Raw genomic sequence first — 25,418 nt, forward strand, 5'->3', positions numbered from 1 at the left:
AGCGCTCCAGTATCTTGGCTAATTAAATGATCCCAACCAGAACGAAACTGCAAAGTGATATCATGCAGACCAGAATCGTAGTTCCAAGGGGAATCATAATTGTAAATACTGACTCATCCATTCCGTTATTATAATGCCTAGTACTGCATCACATACAAGAAAAATTGTTTCTAAATGCTCTAAAAATAAGAGTCTGAAAGGGACATAGAGTTACAGACTACTGACAATAGGGATGTTATATAAATCAGCCAACCGGTCATTCGTACTGGCAAGCTAGGAGTTGTACCAAGAAGAAGGTGCTTGGCATTAGAAGTTCCTGACACATACAGATCTCTATGAATCATGTTAAAAATTATATCTATATGTCGCCAGTGGATGTCATTCCCAGGAATCGAGTGTTATATAACCTGTCAATAATTTCGTCATGTATGAAGCCCTTAGTAGTCTTATGCTCAGGTGATCCCTCAATCAAGAATTTTTCAATCAAGAATTTTTAATCAAGATTTTTTGAACTGTATATCTACAGGCTGGTACAAGGTATATCATCATTTAGACCTAGAGTGTCACTATGAAGTTTGTATACCCATTTCTGTTCTTTAATGAACAGAAATCTGGAAACATCACTCATATGCAGAGGTATAATAGGTTTTTCTAATACCGCCCAGTGAAACTCTTCTGCAGCATGGTTCGCCTCTACAAAGTGTCTAGTAAGTCTGGTTGTGAGTTTTTTGCACCTGAACGTGCTCTTATGTTCAAGCATGCGTGCCCTCACTTTGCGAGTGGTCATACCCACGTATCGGATGTGACACGGACATGTGAGTAGGTAAATCAAGTTACTACTGTTGCAATTAGTAAATTGATTTTGGATCCAAGGGCTGTCGGAACCAATGTCTATAGTAGTACTATGGGTGGTTTGTGGGCAAACCGAACAACCCCCGCATGGATGATGTCCAGAGACTGGCGGTAAATCCCAAAGAGTCCCCAGTGGCCTTGGTAGGCACGCCTGGGGACGTGTATGTACCAGTCTGTCTCTTAAGTTGCCTGATCTTTTGAAGGCAAACAATGGTGGAGCAATATTGTCATTGCAGTTATTTAAGATACGGCAATGTTTCTTGATACTCTTCTTGATACTGTTAGATAGAGTACTGAACGTGTTGACAAACGTCAACCGTTCAAGGGGTGGTTTAGATGTGGGTATATCTAGCAAAGCTTCACGGTTGTTGTTTGAGGCTCTCTTACATGACCGTTTGATCAGTTTGTGTGGATAGAGTCTCTCTTTGAGTTGTTCTGTTAAGAGGTTAAAATGTTTTACAAAGCCCTCTGTTGTAGAGCAGTTCCTACGGACTCTTAAAAACTGGCCATAGGGTAAATTATCCCTAAGGGCCTTCGGGTGCTGGCTGTCATATCTCAACAGTGAGTTACGTGCCATGGGTTTTCGATACAATTCACTCGCTAGGCCTTGTGGTGTTACAAAGATGGATAAATCTAGAAAGGCCAGACGCATCTTGTCACTCTCTACTGTGAACTTCAAGTAGTCATTGCGTGTATTTAGCCAACGATGGAATAAGCCAATTGACTCTTGGTCACCACGCCACACCAACACATCGTCAATATACCGCTTCCATAAGCGGTATATTGTCTAGAACTACCATCTTGGCTGTGAAGTGTACCCACTTCCCAGCCCCTGAACCTTCCCTTGGCATCATGTAAGCCACCCCTATGGTAGGGTGCATTGTATGTGTAAGGTAGGACATGCTCTGATGTGTGTAGCATGTCCTGGTAGTGAATTACACCCAATTTCGTTTTTCACTACTGTAAGGCTACCTGTTCTCCATAGGCCAGAATTGGAGGTTTGGCTATTACATTCTATAGTCCTAACTGACCCAAAGAACATGCTAGAAAAACGAATTTAGTATGCCTGAGCTCAGAATATTAAAATACATCTTTTAGTGAAGTTTATTTTTATATTCTGTGTTTGAAAATACCACTTTTAGAAAGTAGGTATTTTCTGCTGTTATGTGTATTGGCTGTCTGGTTTTGGAGGGACAAGGCAGGCTGAGTCAGACCTGGGTGGAATAGAGAGATCTGCATTAGAGTATGGGGAGGGGTAGCTCCTGGACCTGAATAGGGCTGTGCCTGGCAAGGTGAATGCTGGCTCCACCTCCCACTGTGCGTCTGATGGCAGACCCCCTCTTTCTGAAAGGAAGGATGCAGCCTGGTAAACAAAGTGCTCCAGGGCTGGGCAGAACTGGTTCTGGCTGGGTTCAGTGACTTGTAGCTTCTGAGAACAAAGACTTTTGGGGTATAAATATCTGTGCTGAAACTCCTACAATTTCTATTGCTCCTGGACAACAAGAAGAACCTCTGTCCGTGTAACTGAAGGAATCTGCAGGAGAGGACTGTCCTTGTGCTTGTGTGCTGTTTCTTGGACTGGCCTGCAGTGGTTACTACTGGACTTGGAAGAAGAGGAAAAGGACTTTGAAGGAACTTTTTTTTTTTGCTACTGCAATCACCCAAGGGCTAGAAGAGAGCTAGCCTCCTGCAGGATTCTCAGGCACATCAGACTCCACCACCAGCCTCCTGTTTCCTCCCAGCGAGGATTTCTATCTGCAGGTGAGGCTCCTGTGAATTCCAGGGCCTCTAGTTCTGCTGTGGAGAACAGAGTGCTGATAATCGTCGCTAACGCCCGTTAGCGAACCGCCGCAGCTGAAGAGCGTAAGGAAAATCATCGCGCTGCTGCCGCTGAGTGCTCGCTACCGGAGATCATCGCATCACCTGTTTGCGGGCTGCCAAATGCTCGCTAACCCGAAGATTATCGCATTGCATGTTTGCGGGCATCAAAGAGTTCGGTAACCAAAGATCATCGCATCGAGTTCATCGCTTCACGACATCGCAGCGCGGACGCCGAGCGTTCCCATTTTCATCGCATCGTATCAGGATCGTCGCTCACTCGCGGAGCGCCATTTCTTTTCATCGAAACAAGATCGCACACGCAACAGGCTCCGCGCATCATCCTCCCTTCGCGGCAAGGATTTCATCGCATCGCTGGCTTAGCGTATTGAAGTTTGTCGCTTTGTCCTGCACACGAATCAGTGCATCATCCTCCCTGGCGGCAAGGATTCAACGCATCGCTAGTTAGCATAAGGAAAATCATCGCTACAACTCCTTAGCGACATTTTGGTTGCTTTGCTACAGAATCCAGGTATCTTGTGAGTAAAAGGGTCGCAGAGACCACTGCCTTGAACTGAACTCCTCTTTGCACTCTTTGAACTATTTTTGCAGCATCTTAAGAGTAACCCTATTTTTCTAGTAGTGTGGATTTTTACTGTTATTGGTCTTGTGTTAAGTCTATATATAAAGATACTTATTTTTATAACTCCTTGTGTGGTGTCCCTTTGTAGTGTTCTTCACTGTGTTACTGTGTATGGTCATAAATGCTTCACACACTGCCTCTGAGATAAGCCTAACTGCTCGTGCTACGTTACCACAGGGTTGAGCAGGGGTTATCAAATGGTGTAGCCCGCTTACTCTGACTTAGGAAGAAGGGTCCCTACTTGGACAGTGGCCAGCCATTGCCAACTAGAGACCCCCATTTCTAACAGGGATTAGTTGTTTTAACAGTCATTCTCTGCCATTTCTGGCCCATCCATCTGTAGTACCAACTGAAGAACATGGTTCTTAGTTCTCAGTCAATTTTAGCACCCCCTCTCCTTTTCTCTGCTGTAGCCACTACTGACTCATAAAGATTTGAATGTGCAGCCTCACTGCAGGGATCTGTCCTGCAGTGGCACATGGGAAAAACAGCCTCAACCTTCCACATAAATGCATTATGAATGAAATCAGCTTAGGGTCCAAAAGTCTTCCTTCCAGTATTCGCATGCTGAGTAGTAGTATTCCAGCCCTCTTCCACTTTACAAAGCAATAGAACTTCAGTGGGCTTGCAGTAGGATTTTTGTAATGGGTAGCCACAAAGGGCATGTTTGTGCTGGTCATCCACCTTACATTACAGGATAACAACCACCACCTCTTAAGGACATTGTCTCAGCAGGTATCTTAACATCTCCCACTAGCGATACTTCCACCAAGAGGAGTTCAATTAAATCATTTTTAGGTTCAGCCATCTTTGCCATCCACCAGAACTGCAGGTGCAAATCCGAACACTAGACTGTAGACTTTTTCTCAGTCCCCTATGATTTTGAGAGTCTTGAAGAAATTAAAAAAAAGGTCTTGGACTTTATTTTTTAGGAACCCTCTCGTAGCAAAGACCGGTCTGGTTTGACAGTCACCTTTACCTCCATCAGAGGAACACATCTGCCTCTCCCAGTGAAGGGTCCTCCAATCCACAGGGGTAGGAAGGCTCCTGCACCTCTTCCTACGATCACTCAGATTGGATGATCGATATCTGAGTAACTACCTTTTACCCTCCTCGCCTTTTCTCCAAAGATCTTAGACATCTTGGTGACTGCCTGAAGGCCCTCCACTTGAGCATACCATATTTCTGCTTTTTGGGCTTTACTAAAAAATATGAGCCTACTCACTTGCTCAATATAGTGTCTTTCTCTAGATATCTAATGGATTGAGGTGTTCAAGTGGACTCTGACCCCCTGCCATAGGGTCCTACAAGAACAGGCATGGATAATCCTCCTCCACCGCCAATAGGTTCATCACGACATCTGACAGCTGTCTTGCACCTATTTCCCCATATTAAGCAGTCTCTGGTCTCTTGGAAATGAAAAATAGTTCTGGCCAACTGATGCTCTTTGAACACTTCCTAGTTGTAATAATTGCAGCTAACTCTACAAGAGAGCTTCAACCCCCATGGGCTTCTGTACTGTTTGTTCCATCAGGACATAGTGGTACTGAGGATTCCACCCACTTTTCTTCTACTTCCAAAGTTCTTAAAGCCATTTCACCTCAGCAAAGAGATAGTTTTCTCCGCATATGTTCTGCGTTCTCATGGTTCCTTTGCTTAGGTGATGCTGCACAATCTTGATAACTTGAGTGCCTTACATTTTTACTTGGATAGACCCATATCTCTGCGGTTTACTAGCTAACTCTATGTGACTTTTCAGGACATTTATGCCAGCAAGGCTTTTGCTAAAGCCACTTTGGTCAGGTGGATTATATCCTTATTTTCTACTGCTATCTGCTGCATTGTTGGGCCGTCCATTCTGTGTTCTAGTATGCTCGAGCGGAGTTAAGGCAAGGCCAGTGGCAATCCAAAGGTGTGTACCTGTCAGAGAAATAAGTAGGTTGTACATATTGGCTATTCCACATGTTCAGTTGTCATTGTGCTCTTGGAGCTTCAACTCCAATGCACAATTTTGACAACGGTTTGCTTAGCTCTAAGTTGCCCAGTGCTGCTCTCTCCTCCTCCCACTCTATTCTTTTTACTTTGGGATCTACTCACAGCCTGAAAATAGTAGAGAACCAGGAGATAAGAGTAGAGTAATGTTATCTGTATGGTGTCTCCTTTACTTTTAGACTCTCTCGTTATTGGCAACATCCTGCCAACCACTGGCTGGAATGTACACCGTTAAACTACTTAAATAGGCCTCGCCCGAAACAGCTTATACGCTGTCACTTTCAAGATCTCTTGTTAACTTAAAGGGGGCTTAGAACCTGCCTTTGGTTGACCTCCTCATCACTCTCATATCCTTGCTTCTCATTGGTCATCGTGTGCCAGTTTCACTTTCTTTTCGTGTGTTTGTCCTTTACCTGTAGCATGGACTAAATACTGATTAATTTCTTTATTGGTGTCCTTCCACTGCTCGGATTGAGGTACTTTTTACCTTTAATTTCATGCCTGTCATTGATACTTGCCACATCATTGTTGCTTGTCTCGGCCCCTCCCCCCCATTCTTGCTTGCCCTACCCCCCTTGCCCCTTCCTGCCAAAAACAAAGCACTATGACGTGGTGAGCGCCGGTTGCACTATAACACTTTTTAGTGTTTTCCTGCACCCGCTCTGTACTTGCCTCCTCTGCATCTCCACAGAGGCTGAGAAAGTCCTTCTTTAGACCCCAGCAACAGCAAACTAGATCAACTGCAGCTACGTAGGATTTTCAAAAAGTGCCTACCCTTGCTTCCCAGAGAGCATTAAGGCACTCAATCAGCGTGTACCATCAGATGAGATCTATATGTGGCAAGGGCTGTGAGACTAATACTCAGCAACCTATGGTCAACATCTCCTGCTCCTACTACTGAGCTCAGCATGGTGCCCCATAATACAATCTCCTTTCCCTTGGACTCTATGGAGAGAAGGGTTTTTCTGTGGAGCTCTGGTTGAAAGTCTCCTTTTTTTCCCAGAGAAGACCCCTTATATGCAAATAATGTTCATGTCCAGGACCCACCCCTTTGTACAGATAGAAGAGAGGCGAGGCTAGGGAATGGGTGCTGCGCAGGGCCAGGGTGCTGATGATAGTATGGGATGCTTTGGAGGAAAGGGACTGCCTCCTCATTGCTACCAGCTTGTCTCTCTACCACCCTATTTTCCTTCCTCTTTCCATACACCCACCTGCTTCCGGGCTGCTGATGTCAGCCGAGTGAAGGAGGTTCTGAACTGGCGCTGACGCCTGTGCAGCTCACTAGCGGCACTCTTCACCGAGCGGCTGAAAGAAAAACCTCTGGTAGGGTCCCCTCCATGCTTGTCTTAGGACAAATGTTTTCTTGATTTCTTGCCCAGTGTAAACCAGCGGTGGCTGGCAAGGATCGGGGCTGGCGGAGGGGGTGGGGGGGGTAAGATGGGGAGGAGTGGAGAAAAAATATACATTTACCTAACCGTGTCTCTCCTCTGAGGTCTCGCCAGGCCGGAACGGAAGCAGGCTGCACACAGACTCCTCTAAGCCAGTCGCAATGCAGCATTGTGATTGGTCTGAGCGCTCTGGTTCGGTGCTCAGACAGGCAGTGGAAGCATGTGCATGTTTTCCACCCAGGTGGAGAAAATGCAAAGTGCGCATGACTGGTTGACCGGCCCAAGATCGCCGGCAAAACCGCCATATGCACTCAGTGTGCCCACCACTCCCCCCGCTCCTCTGTGAGCAGAGCAGCCACGTCCCGCAAAAATGCTTCCGCTGGGAAAAATAAAATTATTATACCATCATGTTATTATCTTTTTATTTTTGCTTTTTTTACACAGCTGAAAAGTAGTCGGGCAACACTCCCCTGCCTTAGTGGAGGAGCCGCCAGTGGTGTAAATTCCAGACCAATTTGCAATTCAAAAGTTGTGTGCCTCGCTTATTTCTTGCCATTATTTATTTATTTATTTATTACACAAACAAAACAAAGCATTGGCAAATCCAATAAGTCTCACATATGTGAGAGCAATTGGCTTTGTCAATGTCTCTGGTCATGTTGTACAGCAACTCTGCAGCTGTGCAGCATAGCAGAAAGTAAAGAAAATCGAGTGCTATGACTTGGTCACTGCTGGTCGCGTCATATTCCTTTCTTTCTTCTTTTCTGTCAGCCATGCTGCAGACCAGTTGCACTGCTGCGCAACATAGCTAAAGAAAACATTGACAAAGCCAATAGTTCTCGCAGAGGCTATTGGCTTTGCCAGGGCTAGTTCAGACTTGACAGCTTTGAAACATTTTCACTATGCGGGCAAGGATGTTAGGGCTTGAAAGGTGTTGGCTTGAAGCAGAGGTGGAATTTTGTGTTTCTGTCACCACTCCTCCAGTGCCCAAACATACAAAGAAAAGTCTTTGAAAGTACCTTCCGGTGTCACGAGGAGGCTGCAACATCAGTTATATTTTCAATTGTGCATAGTTTCCTCACATGAGTTTGAAACCTACTCCGATGAGGGATTTCCCGCTCACCTTGTGATATGGGCTTATTAGTGAGTGGCCTTGTGACATATGGTGGCAGAGTGTGAGTTTGAGCACTCCTACACTGGAATTGCTAATTGATACCATATACCCATGTGCATGGTGCCGGCTCATAATCTTTGTTGAGTAGATTTAGAAGCAATTTTTGCTCCTACCACTGGATTAAACCCAGATCAGTTGACTGGGGGTGAGTGCTTGCAATGTTCAACACTCCGTCCATCACCCCCTTTGGTTTTGCTTTGTTCGCCCTATGTTGGCAGGATATGCCCAGACGTGGGTCCCTTGCTCACTTTGCCACTGGATTCAAGCTAGCCTGGCTGATGAGGGCTGTGAGCCCGAAACCGGTCCCAGCATGCATGTTTCCGGTCCAGGGAAGACATGGCTTGGCAGTTCGGGCTGGACTGTTCCCATGAAGCACAGGGTCAGACTAATTTGCATATGGCCATGGAGAGAGAGAAAGAGAGAAGGCCACAATACAGTTTATGTATTTATTTTCGTGATTTTATATAGTGCAGACTATGCCCAGAAGTATCAGACCGCTTTACAATAGAGTCAAAACAGACCAGTAACAAGTGGACAAAAGAAAGGATTACCCTAGAAAGAGTGCACGACAAGGTACTCCTCATGAGGTGAAAATGCACATAAAAACATAGAATGAAGAACAGGTACTATCAACCAATAGCGGACGCTAATATGTAAGGCTCATCAATAAATAGTGCAGGGATAGGCTAAGGTGCACCCAAAGGTGGGGTGGAGTTTGGGTAGTTAACCCAAGTATTCTTCGAATAGGAGGGCTTTGAGTATCTTTTTGAAGACGCTGTGACAGGAAGCTTTGAGGGAGGGCATTTCAGATTCTTGTGGCACTACCGTAGAACAATTGGGAAATGTAGCGCTCCCTATTGAAGGTGAAAGGTTCAAGAAGAAAGGACTGGGCATTTCTTGAATCCCAATTACTGCCTGAAATTTTCAGTTTCTCAGTTAGGTGCCAGGGTGAAGAGGAGTGAAGTGCTTTGTGTGTGATGCATGCAGTTTTAAATTGGTCTCTCCCCTCTATGGGAAGTCACTGAAATGAGAGTAGAGTAGGGATGATGCGATCACATTGGTTGTGATCTGTTACAAAGCATGCTGCAGCATCTTACATGGATTTGGGGGATGCCTGATCCTGCTCTGGGATGAGGTGACTGATTCCGCTAAGCGTCCTTAGCTGGAACCAAGCACTCTTGTCAGTGGATGGTATATCACTCTGGTGGTTGAGATGTTTGCAGAGGGTGGATTCCAGAGATGAATGCTGAGATAAATAAGACGCCTTTATTCAGACAATTGTTTCACCTTGCCTGTTGAGTCCAGGGCTCGTGCGTCTCCTCAGCAGTCACAAATACTCTTACCAACAATGTCAAACTGCCCTCCAATCAGTTGTACCCCAAGATTCCTAAGCAACACCCTGGATTGTAAGCAGATGCTACTACTGTCCTGTACCCGAACACATTTTCTTCCTTCCACAAAAGTCTCCCCTTACCCAAGAAAGCTCACGTAATCAACTCAACTGTGGTACCTCTTGGCTGTTTTTGTATTCTGTTTATTGTTCGGCATGCAATAGCCTTTTGAGCTAGATTTTATGTCGATCAATACTTTAAGGGCCTCATTAGGATGTCGGTGGGACCGCCATCAACAAGCCGTCAGTGGTGGTCCCACAGACATCTATGCCATCGGTCCAACCGCCAGATTTCAATTCCGGCGGTCGGAGCGAGGTAGGTGGGGAGGAAAGATCACCACCTCTGACAAGCTCATGGAGCCCGTCGGATTCCTAATCCCTACAGTGGGGCATTGCCTGCACAGGCACCGCCGTAGGAATTAGGATATCCCTTTACGACTGCCTGTTCATGACTGTCCCACCGCCATGAACAGGGAGCTGGAAAGAGACTTTCATGGCGGTCACATTGAATTATGTTGGGTAGAACAGCCAACTACTAGTGGGGCAGTTACTTTCCTGCAACGATGGCGGTCGGCCGCTTGTCTGACCACCATCATAATAAAGCCCTAACTAACACAAAAATAAATGTCGGAATTTCTGAAGCTGAAATGTTAAAGTTCTAATGTTTATCCTGTTATTGATGCCTAGAAACTTATTTTATCATGAGGTAATGATTGCTTAATTTAGTGCATTTAATAGGCGATTTTGTATGGTACCCTAGCTTCAATTAAAAAAAACGAATGGTGTGAAATATCGCAGTCGTGGTTCCTGTTTTCAGCTAATGCACATGTGAGGCCACCTGTCAGAAATACACGGTGTAAGAGTGACTTTGTTTTTTGGCTTTCCTTTCAGTGAAACAGAAGGTAGAACAGAAGCTGGAGCAGATGGGGAAGACACCAGGTGTGCGGTTGCACACAGCGCACGTGCTGTGCATGGACGCCATCTTGAATGTGGGGCTCGAGATGGGAAGCCACAATCAGGACTGCTGGCCCCATGTTTTCAGGTACAAGGGCAGCACTTTAGAAGTGTGACCGGACTAGCTGCTAGAGGAGCAAATGGTATAGATACACATATAGCATTCTATGTAAATTGGTCGATGGAAAATGTCGCAACTTTAACACCTGCACCTCAATATCACTGTGTTGCCGCTCTTGAAACATGTCCTTCAGGTGCATGCTTGTAGGAGTAAAGTTCATGCTTTTGACCGCATACCTTCTGACCAATGAAGCATTATATTTTTAAAAGCACCTTGCTTGGCTTTGGCTAGTCTGTTTTTCCAATGTACCTCCTTTAATGAGAACACATCTGTTAGAGAAGGGGCCTTTGGTCCGTGGATGGAAGGAGAGTCCTGCACCCTTCTCTACAAATGCTCATATTGAACACCAAGTTCCTGAGTAGCATTGAAGAATAGTTAGGGTAATCTATTTGGATCATACCATCTTAAAAGCCTAAATGGATTTATTTGAGGTGATAAAGAGGGCTCTAGAACCATTAAATTGGACCAGTTCAAGGTTTTTCTTCAGTCTGACGGAGCATTACTGCAGATTTTGTGATGGACTCTCCCAAAAAAGGAGGATTCATTAACGCGGATGATTAATAATGACATTCAGTTTCAGTGGTTGAATGACTTCAAACAGGAATTTCAGTTGATGAAGGGAGATAGTTGTTGGATGCCATCACCGAGACAATTTTATGCCAAGAGGCACTCAATTTAACTACAGACACCAAAAAGACAGTGGTAGGTGCAGTCCTGGCACAAGTGGTGTGCAGACAGCCTTGTGCTTTGAAACCTGAAGATGTGAATTACTATATGCTTGAAAGAAGTCATTTGTCGGTGGTTGGGGTATTGAACATTACAGGGCAGTTCAGTAGACGTGCCATTTGGGGTGTTAGGCCGACAGTGCACTGGTGCATGCTTTTTTTTTTATTATTATTTTTATTGATGATCACTTTACACTTGACAATCATATTCACTGGTGCCTGCTTTTGTTATTGTGGGAACAGCAATGGAAATGGAGTATTTGCTGCGATTGAAGAATAAGCCAGCTGATTGTCCATTCGTGATGGCTTCACAAGGGAAAAACGATAGTAAGAATGCTGAGGACTCATTTTTGTGTGTCCAAGAGGACTCTATAAGGAAAGAACACCTCTGCCAGTCGTTTTATCTAAACATGTATACCTCCCTTTTCATCTTCACTCTTCCCCTTCGCCACAGACCATTCAACCCAGAAAAATCCTGAAAACTACCAGAGACCTCAAAAACATTGATCCTAAAGTTTTCAAGGGCATGGCTGCCTCCTATTAGACTACTCAATCTATATTCACGGATTTCAAGTTACTTACCAAATAAAAAATTGGTGCATTGTTACTCACATATTGGACAGCATTGTGCCTCCTCTCACTAAATTAAAAAAGCAAGAAACACCCACCATTGCTTTCTCACCAAGTAAAGAAGCAAAGACAAACTCTGAGGCTGTGGAACTTAAACAGAGGAAGCACTGATCTGAAGACGCTGTTTTACAACAGATACGAATACAAATCTGTACATAACTAACTACACGTTCCTTAAAGGCAAACTTGATAATGCCAGAAAACACGTTAAAGAGTGGTCCAGCACTCCCACGTACCCCCTCAATGAATCTGGGTGCATTTAAATGTCCAGCTATTTTTCTCACCCATCGTCTTTTTTACCACTCTGCCACCTCACATTTGACACAGCCATATGCAAATTAGCCACAGTCCTGCTCCAATAGGAACAGTCTAGTCCAAAGGTCATCTCTGAAAAAGAACACAATCAACCCAAGACTGGTTCTGCAAGCATGCTCACATTGCTGAATGAAGAATGTGTGGTTTGCAGTACAGGTTATGCAAGGTTAGACTGGAGTAGGGTGTCTGGTGAAATGAGGTTGGACAGCTGCCCAACTATACCTAAAGTCCCAGGAGAAACTAAAGTGTCTAGTGCAGAGAAGGGGTTAGAAATTAGAAACGCCCTGTTTTGAGGAAGCATGATGTACAGTCACATATTTCTGGTGCAGTTTGTGTGTGTTTATTTCCATATATCTTTAGAGCTGAAATTATTTTCCTTAACTGACACCTTTATTGTTTTGATTACTTTTCTTTTCTTTTCTTTTCCTTTCCTCTTTCCCTGTCCCTCTCCCTTCCCCTTTCCCTTTTCCTTTCCCTTTACTTTCCGTCTCTTTACTTTATTTTCCGTCCTTGTGTTAATTGATGTATTATGATATGTTTCTGGGTTTGCTTATTGCCCCTTCAGAATCTGTTGTGTATGACTCTTTGCAACATAGAATGATTGGTGAGAGTTTCAGTTCTCTAATTCATCAACAGTTGATTGTGCTCAGACAGGGGGTAAATGTCGGTATTGAGCACCTTATAAAAGTCTGTAATTTACATTTGCATTACGGCTGTATCAATTAGTGGAGCCTATGCTTGTGTTATGCGCACGCACCCCACTCCCCCAACCCACTTTTGTCTTCAGATGGCACAGTTTCTAGAAAGGCATTTTCAACAGTCATTTGTAAAAACATTTCAAACCATTCCTCATCTTAAGCTGTGCGTTTTTTTTCTAGAAATTACAGGCAAAGATATCACAAGGCGCTGGAGAAGTGGCCAGAATAAAAGCTCTGGTTCAATCAGACTTAATATCTTGTAGACTATGTCTGTATTCGCTGGACCATGGATGTCACACACGTGTAATTGGTGTCTCCAGACCATAAATCAAGGGGACTGCATGCATCTCTCTGAAAGTCACTCTAAGTGAGTGGTAAATTATGTGCAGGCTTCAATGTCCACCGCTTGCTGATTCTCAATTCTAATAAAACCCAACCCTTATGGGACCCCCTTAGGAAGCAGACCGGTAAATTCAAAACCATCTCGTTGGCACGGGAGAGAGATGATTGTGCGATACGTGGAAGCCAGCAGCTATTGCCAGGTGAAGGTCAAACATGAGGTAGGGTTGTAGGACCAAATATCGGCGGCAAAAACATATTGATGTTACATACTTTGTATGTATATAAAGTTAAAAACATGGGCAGCAAAAATATAGAAGACCACAATATTATCAAAAAATAGGCAACTATTCACTTTATTAACTTTAAAACATATATAAACTTTATCAATATTATAACATTTTAAAATGTATACTTCTAAAATAAAAATGTATAAAAAACTATAATTTACAAACATTAAAAATATATACTATTAAATAATTGCAAAAAATAAACATAGAATTTTAAAATATTTAAACATAAATAACAAACTCTACTAATAACATAATTATGAATTCTATATATTTTGAAAAACTCAAAAATGCATTTATTAAAAACATGACTACAAAATATAAATAAGTAATTTACATTAAGCATAGTTTTCAAATTAGAAACAAAAATATATACTAAAACAATTTTTGAAACATCAGATAAAAAGTAGACTTTGGTGGTCAAATTCACCACTCCCACTCCATCCTGACCAACAGTAGCGTAAATGCTGGACTTACTATTCCAAATCCAACGTCAACAACAGTAGGGAAAGTTTGAGAATTGAAAGGCTTAGATTTACTATTATCGCTCCAACAGGAGCAGCGGTACGGAAAGTGTTGGACTCTGGAGGGTCCCCTCCAACCACCACAACAGTAGGGAAAATATTACCATTCAAAAAGCTTAGATTTAATTTTCCTAATCCTAATTTAATATCAAATAAATTCCAGATATATAAAATGAATAGACAAAAATATATTTCCATTAAAATATCATTAACATTATATAATTTGTTTCTTTAAATTATTAAAACCTAAGAACACAAAATTAACATATACAATTATACAGGAAATGGCATTTAACATATCTCAATTAAAAAATGTAACAGAATAGGTTTAACATAGTCACCTCCCAATTACCCTAAAATTTCAACAACCACAAAAACAAACTAAACTATTAACGGAAAAAATAATAATACACATTATCCAAATTATTTAAAAAAATATTTAATACAATCAATTATCTAATTAACCAGTTAACAAATAATACAATATTACAATGTTGAAATTATCTGTTAACCAACTAAAAGATATTTACATAATCATGTAATTGCAATCCAAAATGTATAAAAATGTATAATAAATTAAAAACAAATATTTTAAAAACATCCACACCCCATACCCTACAAACCCTACAATCTGCTAAAAAATTGATATAAGACAATAAAACAAAATATGTTATAAATAAAAACATAGTAAGAAATAATTAAACATACTTAACATTAAAATAATAACTTATGACACAAATAAAACTCAAATAATTGAAAAACGATATTATATATAACTATACTTAGATAAATATATAGACAACTTAAAAAATTATATCCTTATCCATCTATATTCAATCTCACGATATTTTTGGCATCATAATATTTTTGACTTGATATTTGTGTCTCACAATATTTTTAAACAGTATTTTGGAGGAATAGCCACCCTACGTCCTCCACTTGAATATCCCATATTCCCTTGTGCAAGCTGCTGTCTACCCAGTGCAGTTAGGCTGCCTGGAGCATCACACCTCCCAGTGTATGCCTTGGAATGAAGAAGGGAAAGAACTCCTTTCTTGAGGCATGTGTTGTTCTTGAGCGGCTGCTGAAGGACAGGTTGAGAAAAAGTTAAATATTGGAGTGATAAGATTTTTTTAAAGGAAATCTGCCCTTCTATTAGCCTTGATGGGAAAGAGGATCAGCTAAACCGGCGTCAAGTACTGCTTATGAAGCCTGGAGGCAGGTACTTCATATCGGACATTGATTCCTCTTCAGGGGTATGGCAGTCAATTCTGGTCAATCTTGGCGCACACACTCTTCTTGGGAGACCAGTGACAATACTGCATCCGTGTTATCTGGAGATTTATGGTTGCCCGTGATGATTATAATAAAATAGGATTATGGTACTGGCTGATGCATTGGCAGTGCTCATTGATTACTTCCTGATTGTCCTTGCTCTGTGCTGGTAATTAAGTGTACTTTCTACTGTTCTTTACGATTTGACACGCATACTCTTTGGCTCCACAAATAACTGAACTTCTCAAGCAGGGGCGTAGCTTGGTCAGTAAGATTGGCGGGGTGGGGGGAGCTTCAAATTTCCAAACAATCACGCTGGCATATCATGGTACAGTAAGTTATTTGAGAAGCAAAGCAGGAGGGGCCTTAAGGGACAGTAGAAAGGGAGAGCAGTGACAATAAGTTGTAAAATAACCAACAGTTTTAAGAACTTTACAACAGAGGAGAGAGTGCGTGTGTGTGTTTTTGTCTGTTGGTGCATGTAAAAATCCTATGCGAAATCCGACAGCCACCTAACCATACCCGACTGAAAGCACCTGTACCCAACTATGTGACAGTGAATACATTTATTAGGAGGGGTGTAACACCCCAAACATCGCCCTCCCTGAAGCTAAGCCCCTGCTCTCAAGGTAGGAGAATTATTTTTAACCAACTGGCTACACATATTAAGTTTTCTATCACCCTGAAGTAAGGCTAACATGTTAACTAAAATCATTATTGTAGTGGTACACTATTTCAACTCAAAGCATATTTCATAATTTGCAATACTGTAAGCAATATTGTCTCATTTTACAGCCAGCCTATATCTGCTCTAGTGCATGAGTTAGACAGAGATGCTAGTTTGTGTTATATGTATAATGTTTGGCTGACGAGTATCTCAGCCTCCATCTGATGGTTGTTTTGCCTCATCACTAATTGATGTCCGTGTGATTTTTTCTTAGGGTATGTGAGTACATCAGCACCCTGGAGCACACCCACTTCAGCGATGGCACTTCCCAGCCTCCGGTGAACATAACCCAATCGCAACAGAGCACAGAGGGGATGCAGACTGGTACCTGCAAGGGCTATCACCAAAACGCGATGTCCGAGCATGATGCTGCTCTGGGCAAGTTCCCCATCATCCAGCCAGTCCCTATACAGGATCTTGTCAAGGAATGCAGCAAGGGAAGAGCTTTTGACTTCCGCGGAGGCAGTCTGATGAGTGGGAGCATTGCTGCCAAGGCAGTTTGCACTCTCTCTGCACAAGCAGACAGGTACAGTTTTGCGGTTAGTTTGGTCAGAATTTGAAAAGTGATTTCGGATACACTTTGTGGTGGGATTAAAGGGAAGCTTGGTTTCCACGATTATCTAATATGTTGCAATCTTGCCAGAAGCTAGGGAGTGAGTCGGAGCTGTTTATGATGGTGCATTTCAGTTTAAAGCATTTGAGCATATGCCAAGCTCCTCAGAGCCAGAGTACAGCCTGTGGTTAGAATGACCTTGTCATGAGCATTTGCAGGCTCCTTGAGAAAAACATTTAGGGCCTTATTATGACTTTGATGGTCCTCCAATAGGGCCGCCACCGCGGGTGCCCCAGGAAGACTGCTAAGGCCGCAGTGAGCCTGCATACGGGATTATGAGTTTAATCCAAGGTGGCTGGGTGGTGCGGCGACTGTCTCACGGCGGGGGCTGTGTTAGGCTCATAGGAGAGCCTTAACAGCATACCACCGCCGTGAGAGTGCCTGCACCACGTTCCTGCACAGTGTGGCATGCACCATGTCGTACATGCCACACCGTGCAGGAACGAGTGTGCTATTACAGAGAGTGTACAACATGTGCCTCCTGCACGCACCTGCAGGTGAAGATTTGGCCAGGGGCCCTGTTAGGGCCCCCTAAATTGCATGTGTTCCACACTTTTCATGGCGGTATCCTCTCCATGAAAACGGCAGTGGATATGCATGTCGTAATATGCTCGGCGGTGCTGTCATTGGCACCGCCAGCATATTCAGGCCATTTGAAGACTGCCGCCACATCGGTGCCCTTGATTCCGGCAGAGGCGGCGGTCTTGTGGCGGTCCCACCACCACACTCATAATATGGCGGGCGGACCCGTGGTGGCAGTCTTAGGACCGCTGTACTTGTAATAAGGCCCTTAGTTTTTTTGTTTTACTTGTTTTTTTTTTTTTTTAAATCTGTTTTTGCCACAATTTTTATTCTATGGAAATAGGTGTTCCATCGTCTTCAGCCCTGCACAATATCCTCTCACCTGCAGTATAGTCTTTGGTAAACATAGCATTATAGAAAAATGGGTCCTATCAGATAGCCCTCTGGCTCTTAGGTCTCACTCCTCACACCTGCCTGTTTTTGCTGGTCGACCTAAACGTCTAGGTGTTGGAGGAGGCGCTTGTGAGGGTTTGCTCTTTTGAAGGGAATGGATTGTACACTGAGATAGAAGACTTCACCCTGAGATGTCTGATAATGTACTTTAACTGACTCATTGGTTTGGTGATAGAGTAGAATAAACCATCAATGACGTTCTTTAAAAAGTGGATTGAACGTGTATTTGCCAGATCCTGTTTTAACAAAGCCATTTGTACAGTGCCACCTACTGCACAATGGCCATTACAAGGTGCTAGTCAGCAGAGGAAAACCCCAGCAAAAATAGTACTATAAATATATATAGGATAAACATGCATAAGCAAGGGAGGAATGAGATACATATGGCATGTTTATGAAAAAAGGAAGTCTTTACAAATGTAAGGGGCCTTTAATGCTTGGTGGTCAGAATATGGTAGGTTTGCAATTTTCAAATTATCTCATTGATACATTGATTACTATCATTGCCCTATAATCATAACTACTGTGTCCAAACACAGACATCTATGCTCATAACAGTGATATTAAGGCCACAACAGATACGCGGGACGTGCCTACAAGCATTTCAGTGGTGTGACAGCTTGAGTGAGTAGTAGCTAGGTGCTGGGATGTAACAGACAATTGAGAATATTTCAGAATTGTCAAGAAACAACAAACAGAATGCCCAGGCAAGGCAACTGCAAATATATTTGAGTGTATACACTCACTGCTCCATAAACACTGAGCAATAATAGTTCAATCAAGATCAAAGGTAGTCACTCCATGCCATTAGGATTTAAGTGGGTAACAGAAATTAACTGAGTAGTAAGAAAATATCTATGAATATGTGTATACCACTGGCAAATTATCTTTTGTATAACTTAAACAGGGTAAGACTCTGGAGGTGGGCTGGACAGTCCTTGCAGTCTGGAAGCAGAGAGGTTATTACTAGCGATCAGGCACGGCCGGTACAGGTAAGAGCAGTGAAGTGGTGGGGCAAGGTGGAAGCGGGCGGTAAGCAGACAGACAACGGGATAGGGAAAGCAAAATAAAAAATAAATAAAACTACTTGCCTAATGCTCGGCGATGCGGCGAGAGCAAGGTAAGTGGTTTTATTTTTTTACCTATCCCGTCATCGGCCGACTTCCTCCCTCCCCCCGCCCACCCCCACCCTGCTCTACTGCCCCCCTGCTCTTACCTGTACCGGCCGCGCATGCTAGGGATGCTTATCTTCATATTTCTGCGAGAAGTATCAGGCTGGTCTGGGGGTCAGCTCATCCAGAATACTTTAGTAAAACATTGGTTTGCTTCTCCACCTGCTGGACAGCTTTGGTCAAGATTTGACTAGTGAGGAGATTTAATTTTTTTTTCAGTCTCTGTTCTTAAAGCAAATATTTTTCCTGATATTTCTGATGCTGGGAGGTTATACTTAGATGTATTCTCCAGTGTTGATGAGCTGAATGCACTTTCTCACATTTTTACTTTCCCATTTTTGTGGATATAAGAAGAGAGAGGGGATTTTCTGAACAATGTCAAGGCACAGAATACAAACTAACCTCCAGCTAATAGTCAATTGCCATGAGTGCTGCTCCAAGCAGTTTCCTGTCCAGTACAGAATGCACCTTGCTCGGTAAAACATTTATAGGACAGTGCGACCCCTGGGTTTACAGGGGCATCCCTGAAATGGATTGTACTAATGGGATCAGGGAGATTGGGCAGAAATGGTCTGCCATAAAGCTGTCTCGCATTGAACTATAGGTGTTTGCTAAGCATTTCCTCCCAACTAGCATCTGAAGAAGCACAAATAGTTCTTCCTTGTCATCGAGGAAAAAACCTCAGCAGATGGAGGTGGAGTGTAGTGGGAACAGATTTCCATTCAGAACGTGTCCCTGTACTGGGTTATTTGCTTTGATGGCAGTAGCTTAGAATGGCAAAATTGCAAGGGCGTGAAATGAGAACTGAATCGGAATCCTGTTTTTAGACTTTGTGGGGGAATCGGGTAAGGGGTGTGTTCTGCTCCTGACACATCCACAATACAGCTTTTCCAAAGCACACATTAAGGGGTCAATTACAATGCTATTCGGAAAGGCTCTAAATCGGATTCGGGTCTGCCGAATCCGATTCGGAACCTGTCTTTCTGACCGATTTGGAAAGGTTTCAGAACAACCGATTACAATGTATGGAAAGCGTTCAGACTTTCTGAGTTAATTCCGATTCGGTTCCGGATGGCATTCAGAGGAACCAAGTTGTTCGGAGCTGACTCATACAGGTCTACAGATCGCGTTTCTGACCAAGCTATTACGATGTCAGAATTGGGCAGCCTTTCCAAATCAGTTGTTTCGACTCGGATCAGCTGTCGGAGACCGACTTTTGGGGCCCATAGCAGACCCCCTTCACCGGGAGCCTTTCGAATTGGGCACCCCCCTTTCCAACCATGCACAGTGTGGCAGGGACCAAGGGGTGACTGTCACAGGGTGCACGATTTTCCCCAAACACCCCTTTCTACAATGGGAGCCTGTGTATTCAGTCGGAACACAGGCTCCCATTGAGGCCAATGGGAGCCCCACCGAATCGGATCCGGAAGCATTGTAATTGGTCGGTCGGACTTCCCGGTTCCGATTCGATTGGAAACCATTTTGAGACCGATTCGGTCATAATGCTTTCCGAGACATATTCGGTCAGAATGCTTTCCGACCGGCATCATAATCAACCCCTAAAAGTATCACATGATCCAATCTTGAGCAGAGAACATAGGAACAGATATGCTCATGGGAAGTGTTGTTAATGTTTTAATCTACATTGCCATCAAATGTGAAATGCTTTACAGTGGTCTGGCACAATGGCTATGCTTAGGTATAAAATTCAAAGCCTCAGACTCCATTACAATACAAATCTGACATTGTTGTAGTCATCTGAAATTATTTTACGTTCTACTATGCTCTGTAAAACATTTTTTATTATGGTCATCAGAATCACTGTGGTACTGCAGGTATTGTTCTTATTATAACCATTGTGCTTCTCAGATAATAAAATTCTAACAATAAATTGTTATGTACTGCTTTATAATGCATGTCAGCCTTTTCTTCGTGCTGATAACAGGCGGTATCCTCATCCAATTTAGTGGGTCTCAGTTTATCTACTACGGAAGAATGGTAGGCTTTGTTGACATAGCCAAGATTCAAACCTGTGACCTGCAGAGGCCAGGAGATGTCAGTGTGAACATTTAACTCTGTGAGCCATCTTTTTAATGGGCAGCATTGTCCCTCAGTAGAAATTGTGCTCCTCAGCCTTGTACATCTTCGAACCTTGTGCCTCAACCTTTGACTTCCTATTCCCTCTAAACTCCTTCTGCTTGCCTCCTCATCTTAAGTTTTGCCTTTGTTTGCATCATTGTTATATTTCTGTTATAATTTCAGATGCAGCATCAGGTTACTTAATACTGCCCTGAAATGTCACTTCCTTCAAAAATAAAATTAAAAAGAAAGGATGGATTGATGATGATGTTAGAACGGTACAATGTTATTACTCTTCACAATTAAGGATATTGTCTAAAGTTGAAAACTAATATTTAATTCATGAAAAAGTATTGACTTAGACTCCTTTGCTCCTGTGGGAATTTTGAAAACTGTGATATTGATGTGTTTGTTGCCTGTACAGAAGCACAGTTCAACATTGGGTTCATTTACAGTTAGGATCTAGAAAGGTGAACCCTTCTCAGGTTTACGTAGTGCCCAGAGCTGCTAACGGGCATTGGGAACCTGGACTCCATGGTCTCTAGCAGCTTGAGTGGATAAATGTTGTGGCACATGGTCCCTCTAGCTTCTTTTCCTATCCTCACTGACAATGTTTAGCCTGGACTACACATTATTGCAGTGGGCAACTACCAATGCCATAACGCATCTCTTTCCTGTTGTAAGAGATGAAACTTGAGACATAGAAAGAACAGTATGTGAGGTGTAGTAAACAGGAGTAAAGTGTGGAAAGTTACCTTTAACTCTTACTACTGCCAGGAGTAGGAGTATCTACATCTAGATAGCTGTAGACCCCTGGCTCCCCACTCTCTACAACTGTCAGAGTAAATTTCTTCATCTCAGTTAACATCATCACGATAACCCTTCCGAGAGACCCTATATGATGTAAATCTCTACTTAGAAAATGTATATCTTTATTTCTTAAAACACTTTTATCCAAAGAACTGAGCAAGTTACAAGCAAACAGTACAAAGGATCAAGTGAGAAAAAGCATCTTACAGTCACATAAATATAATCAAGGTTGGGTAGCCAGTATCAGAAGAAGTCTTTGAAATTGTTTCCTAAATGCAGACAGAGTTAGGACACTTCTGACCTGAACCAGGAGTTAATTCTTCATGAGTAACAGAATGCAATATAGAGACCAATGAAAAAAGTTAAAGAGGGTACACTATCAACTGAACACTTAAAGGCTGAGAAAGTGAAATATAAATTGTAAAATAAAGGGAACCAGCAAAGCCAGGAGAGATGAGGAGAAAGGTGTGCATGATGATGGAGAGAAAAGAGAAGATAAAAACAATAATTTGGGAATTTCCCTAATGGAGCAGTAACATACTCAGGAAGCTTGACATAAGGCAGCAAGGATGATAAATAACTTACATTTGAAGAAGCAATTTCAAAGATGAGAAAGGAATTAAGTGTCTCATTTTTTAGATGTTGTACAAATGAAAGTGATAGAAGTGAGAGACCAGGGATTTGAGAAGATAAATTAAGTAAGGAATCAAATACAAAGCTTGGTTTACTAGCAGAAGGAGAGAAAGGTGATTGCGAAGGGGGAAAGGGAATTTCAGGAGGTGTAGTAGTAAGATGAGGCAGGAAATAATTGCATTTCAGACTGTTTTACGGTCGAGTTTAAGAAAATGAAAGGACATTCAATACTCCTTTACTCCAAAGAAGGCAGAGCTTGAAGGAGGAAGAAAACGAAGAGAAGGAAAAAAAGTTTGAGTCAACCTCATAAAGATGTGACTCAAAGCCGAATGAGAATTAATACATAATGGAATAATATAGAATGAAAAGAGAAGGCAAAAACATGATCTCAGAGGATTAGCAAAGTTAAGAGGATAAGTTGCCTACATACAAACCTTCAAAAAAACTGAAAAAGTGTGAATTGATAGACAAGGCAGAACCAATCCCATGCAGTACCAGAGACTAATATGATCCCGTTCTTGTGACCATCAGGTGTACATATGCCTGAGAGTGAATCTGAGGATGTCTGTTCTTCAAGCACTCATGTTGATTTGTTTTTCCCCCCACGGCAGGCTCTTTGATGGTGCTGCGGACAAGCTGAACCTGGCCGCACTAGGCGGTTTCCTCTACCAGCTGAAGAAAGCTTCTCAGTCACAGCTCTTTCACTCTGTCACAGACACCGTGGACTACTCATTGACGATGCCAGGTAATCTAGCCTCATCGGCTTTCTATGCATATTTGTCTGTCTTCTACATTCACCTTGACCAAAGACTCCTATAAAACAAGAATGAAAATTAAACCCACCGTGCGAGCAAAATAGAGTTATATCTGATGGTTGATTTTTTCCTGCAGGTGTGATCAACATAGATGCTAGTAACTTGCGATCTTGCCACGCCGTTAGTAGTTATGCTTGTTGTTCAACAAATAGAAATAGGTAAGCGGAGATGTAAAAAGGCTTCTTGTAATCTGGCTTTTCGCTGTCAAAGAGAACTTTAGTGCAATTGTCTCAGCAGCCCAGGGCAGAATTGTATCTCATGCTCTGTTCAGGAGTAAAATCGACAGCCATTTAGGTGTTCAGGTTTAACTCTTAGATTACATTTTTGATTGTATTGCTATAGAATAGTATTGTTATGCCTAGATATTTGCTAGGCGAATATGACAAGTGTTCTACTGTCGCCTTGAGATCTAGCTGAAAAAATCATGAATAAATACACTGTTGTGTTTTTCCTTGAAATCTTTGTCTGATTTTTAATACTGGGAAAGGGGACAACTGTCCACTCTTGATTTTTATCTTTTGGGGATTCCTCCCACTCTAGCCTCCCACCCCACCACACTTTGCACTGTGGTGTTTGGTGCGCACTTGTATCAGTGATGTTTGAATAAGACAACACAGGAGCCACAAAGTAACGAGTTGCGTCATCATATTCTTCCTTGCCACTGCCGGCTCTCCCGCAAAGGCTATTTTCAATTCATGGGCATTGCTGTAAGCACGGCCTGATGAGCCTCTTTATGCAAAGTGACACATCATTGTGGGAGAGGGCTGCAAGAGCTTAGCAATCCCATCCCTATGCTGCATTCTTTATCCCCGAGGTCCCAGCCAATCCATGAACCTCTTAATTACTGTGCCTCATTCCTGGCCATCAACCTGCCAACCCCTGTCCTGATCTTTCCTTGCCCTTCCTTTCAGAGTAGGGTGGCCTACCTTCCTGTGTTAGACTGTAATTTGTGTCCTGTGCAGGCGCTGTGTGCGAAGAGGGATGGTCCCAATATGCCTCGCAGTGCCTTTCTCATGCCTACTCCTCATGACAAATGCATTTTGCAGTTGGTGGTCATCGTTCCAGAGCAACATGCGTAGCAAGGCTCTGCACGCCAGAGACGAGCTAGTTGCTTTTGCCGCTGATCAGCTCTCCAGACTCATGTTTGTGGAGCTGTTGGGCACCAGTGGTTGTTGGCTTCTCCTGCTAAAAGCTGTTAGAGCTTCAGTTGAGCTGTTAGAGCTTCAGTTGAGCCATACTTTCCGCTGAAATGTAAATTTACAACTTATTTTACCGGCCTATATCCATATATGCTGAAGTCTGCCGGCTGTTGGCATTTACACTGTTGCAGATAAAATCAAATCTTTGAAATAGATTTACAGCAGACCTTGGTCTAATGAAGCATCCCAGGAAAAGGTAGTGAGAGTAAGCAACTGGGAGAGAATCACTGCTGTGCAGCTTGTGGTGACATACATTGGGTACAAATGCAAAAAGAACAATTGATGGACAGAATGCAGAACAATGTCATACATTCACCCCAGTGAAGAGATCTGGGCCTAAATCCATCGTTGTTTTGCTCACCATGCCATTCAAGCTTGGACCTAGCCATATGCAAATCAGTCTTGACCCTGCGCCCAATGGGAACAGTCCAGCCTGAACTGCCAGGCCAGGTCCTCCCTGGACTGGAAACAAACATCCTAGAACCGGTTTCGGGCTTTCAGCCCTCATCAGCCAGGATAGCTTGACTCCAGTGGCATGGAGAGCACGGGACCTACGTCGGGGCATACCCGTTCCATTCGGGGTGACAAATGCAAAAAGAACAAATGATGGACAGAATGCAGAACAATGTCATACATTCACCCCAGTACAGAGATCTGGGCCTAAATCCATCGTTTTATTGCTCACCAGGCCATTTCAGTTTGGACCCAGCCATATGCAAATCAGTCTTGACCCTGCGCCCAATAGGAACAGTCCAGCCTGAACTGCCAGGCCAGGTTCTCCCTGGACTGGAAACAAGCAACCTAGGACCGGGTTCGGGCTTTCATTACATTGGGTACAACCTGAAATAAGAGCGGGGAGTTTGGAGGGGCTTATTCCACAGCGTCACTGCCTGCCACACATCTCTCCAGGGTTTCTTTTGCTTTTACAGAGAATAAGTGAATGGGAAGCCACTGGGAAGTGACGCAGCAACACCCAGAGCAGTAACGAGCCCTAGTGCTAGAATCAGGAAATCAGTGTTAGCTGCAGTACGGATCAAAGGAGAAAACATTTTCAAGATGAGGGGTCAAGGAGTGAAGTGTTGTGTCGAATTTCCAGAGAAGGTACATTTTAAAGAGTGGTCTTTGAACATCTGAGAAAGGGGATGGTGGGAAATACATTTTGTAGCCCAGGGAGTCTGATTTTATTGGTTGAGCTACCCTCTGGGGCACCAGTAATCACGCCCCTTACTGCGTCGAAGCCTTTTGTAGCCCTTGAGAATTGGTGCAT

At 43.1% G+C, this 25,418-nt stretch overlaps 1 protein-coding gene across 4 annotated transcripts in view; it reads left to right on the forward strand.

The window, feature by feature from the left end:
• Nucleotides 1-25,418, forward strand: part of ARFGEF3 (ARFGEF family member 3) — a 515,806-nt gene that overhangs the window by 323,456 nt on the left and 166,932 nt on the right. For all 4 annotated transcript variants that reach the window (XM_085612422.1, XM_085612423.1, XM_085612424.1 and 1 more), the window contains 3 exons: nt 10,149-10,299; nt 16,070-16,381; nt 22,749-22,882. In XM_085612422.1, the coding sequence (XP_085468548.1) occupies nt 10,149-10,299; nt 16,070-16,381; nt 22,749-22,882 (597 nt within the window). The remainder of the gene's footprint in view (nt 1-10,148; nt 10,300-16,069; nt 16,382-22,748; nt 22,883-25,418) is intronic.

This window comes from Triturus cristatus, chromosome 6 (assembly GCF_964204655.1).
Source record: "Triturus cristatus chromosome 6, aTriCri1.1, whole genome shotgun sequence".
NCBI lineage: Eukaryota > Metazoa > Chordata > Amphibia > Caudata > Salamandridae > Triturus > Triturus cristatus.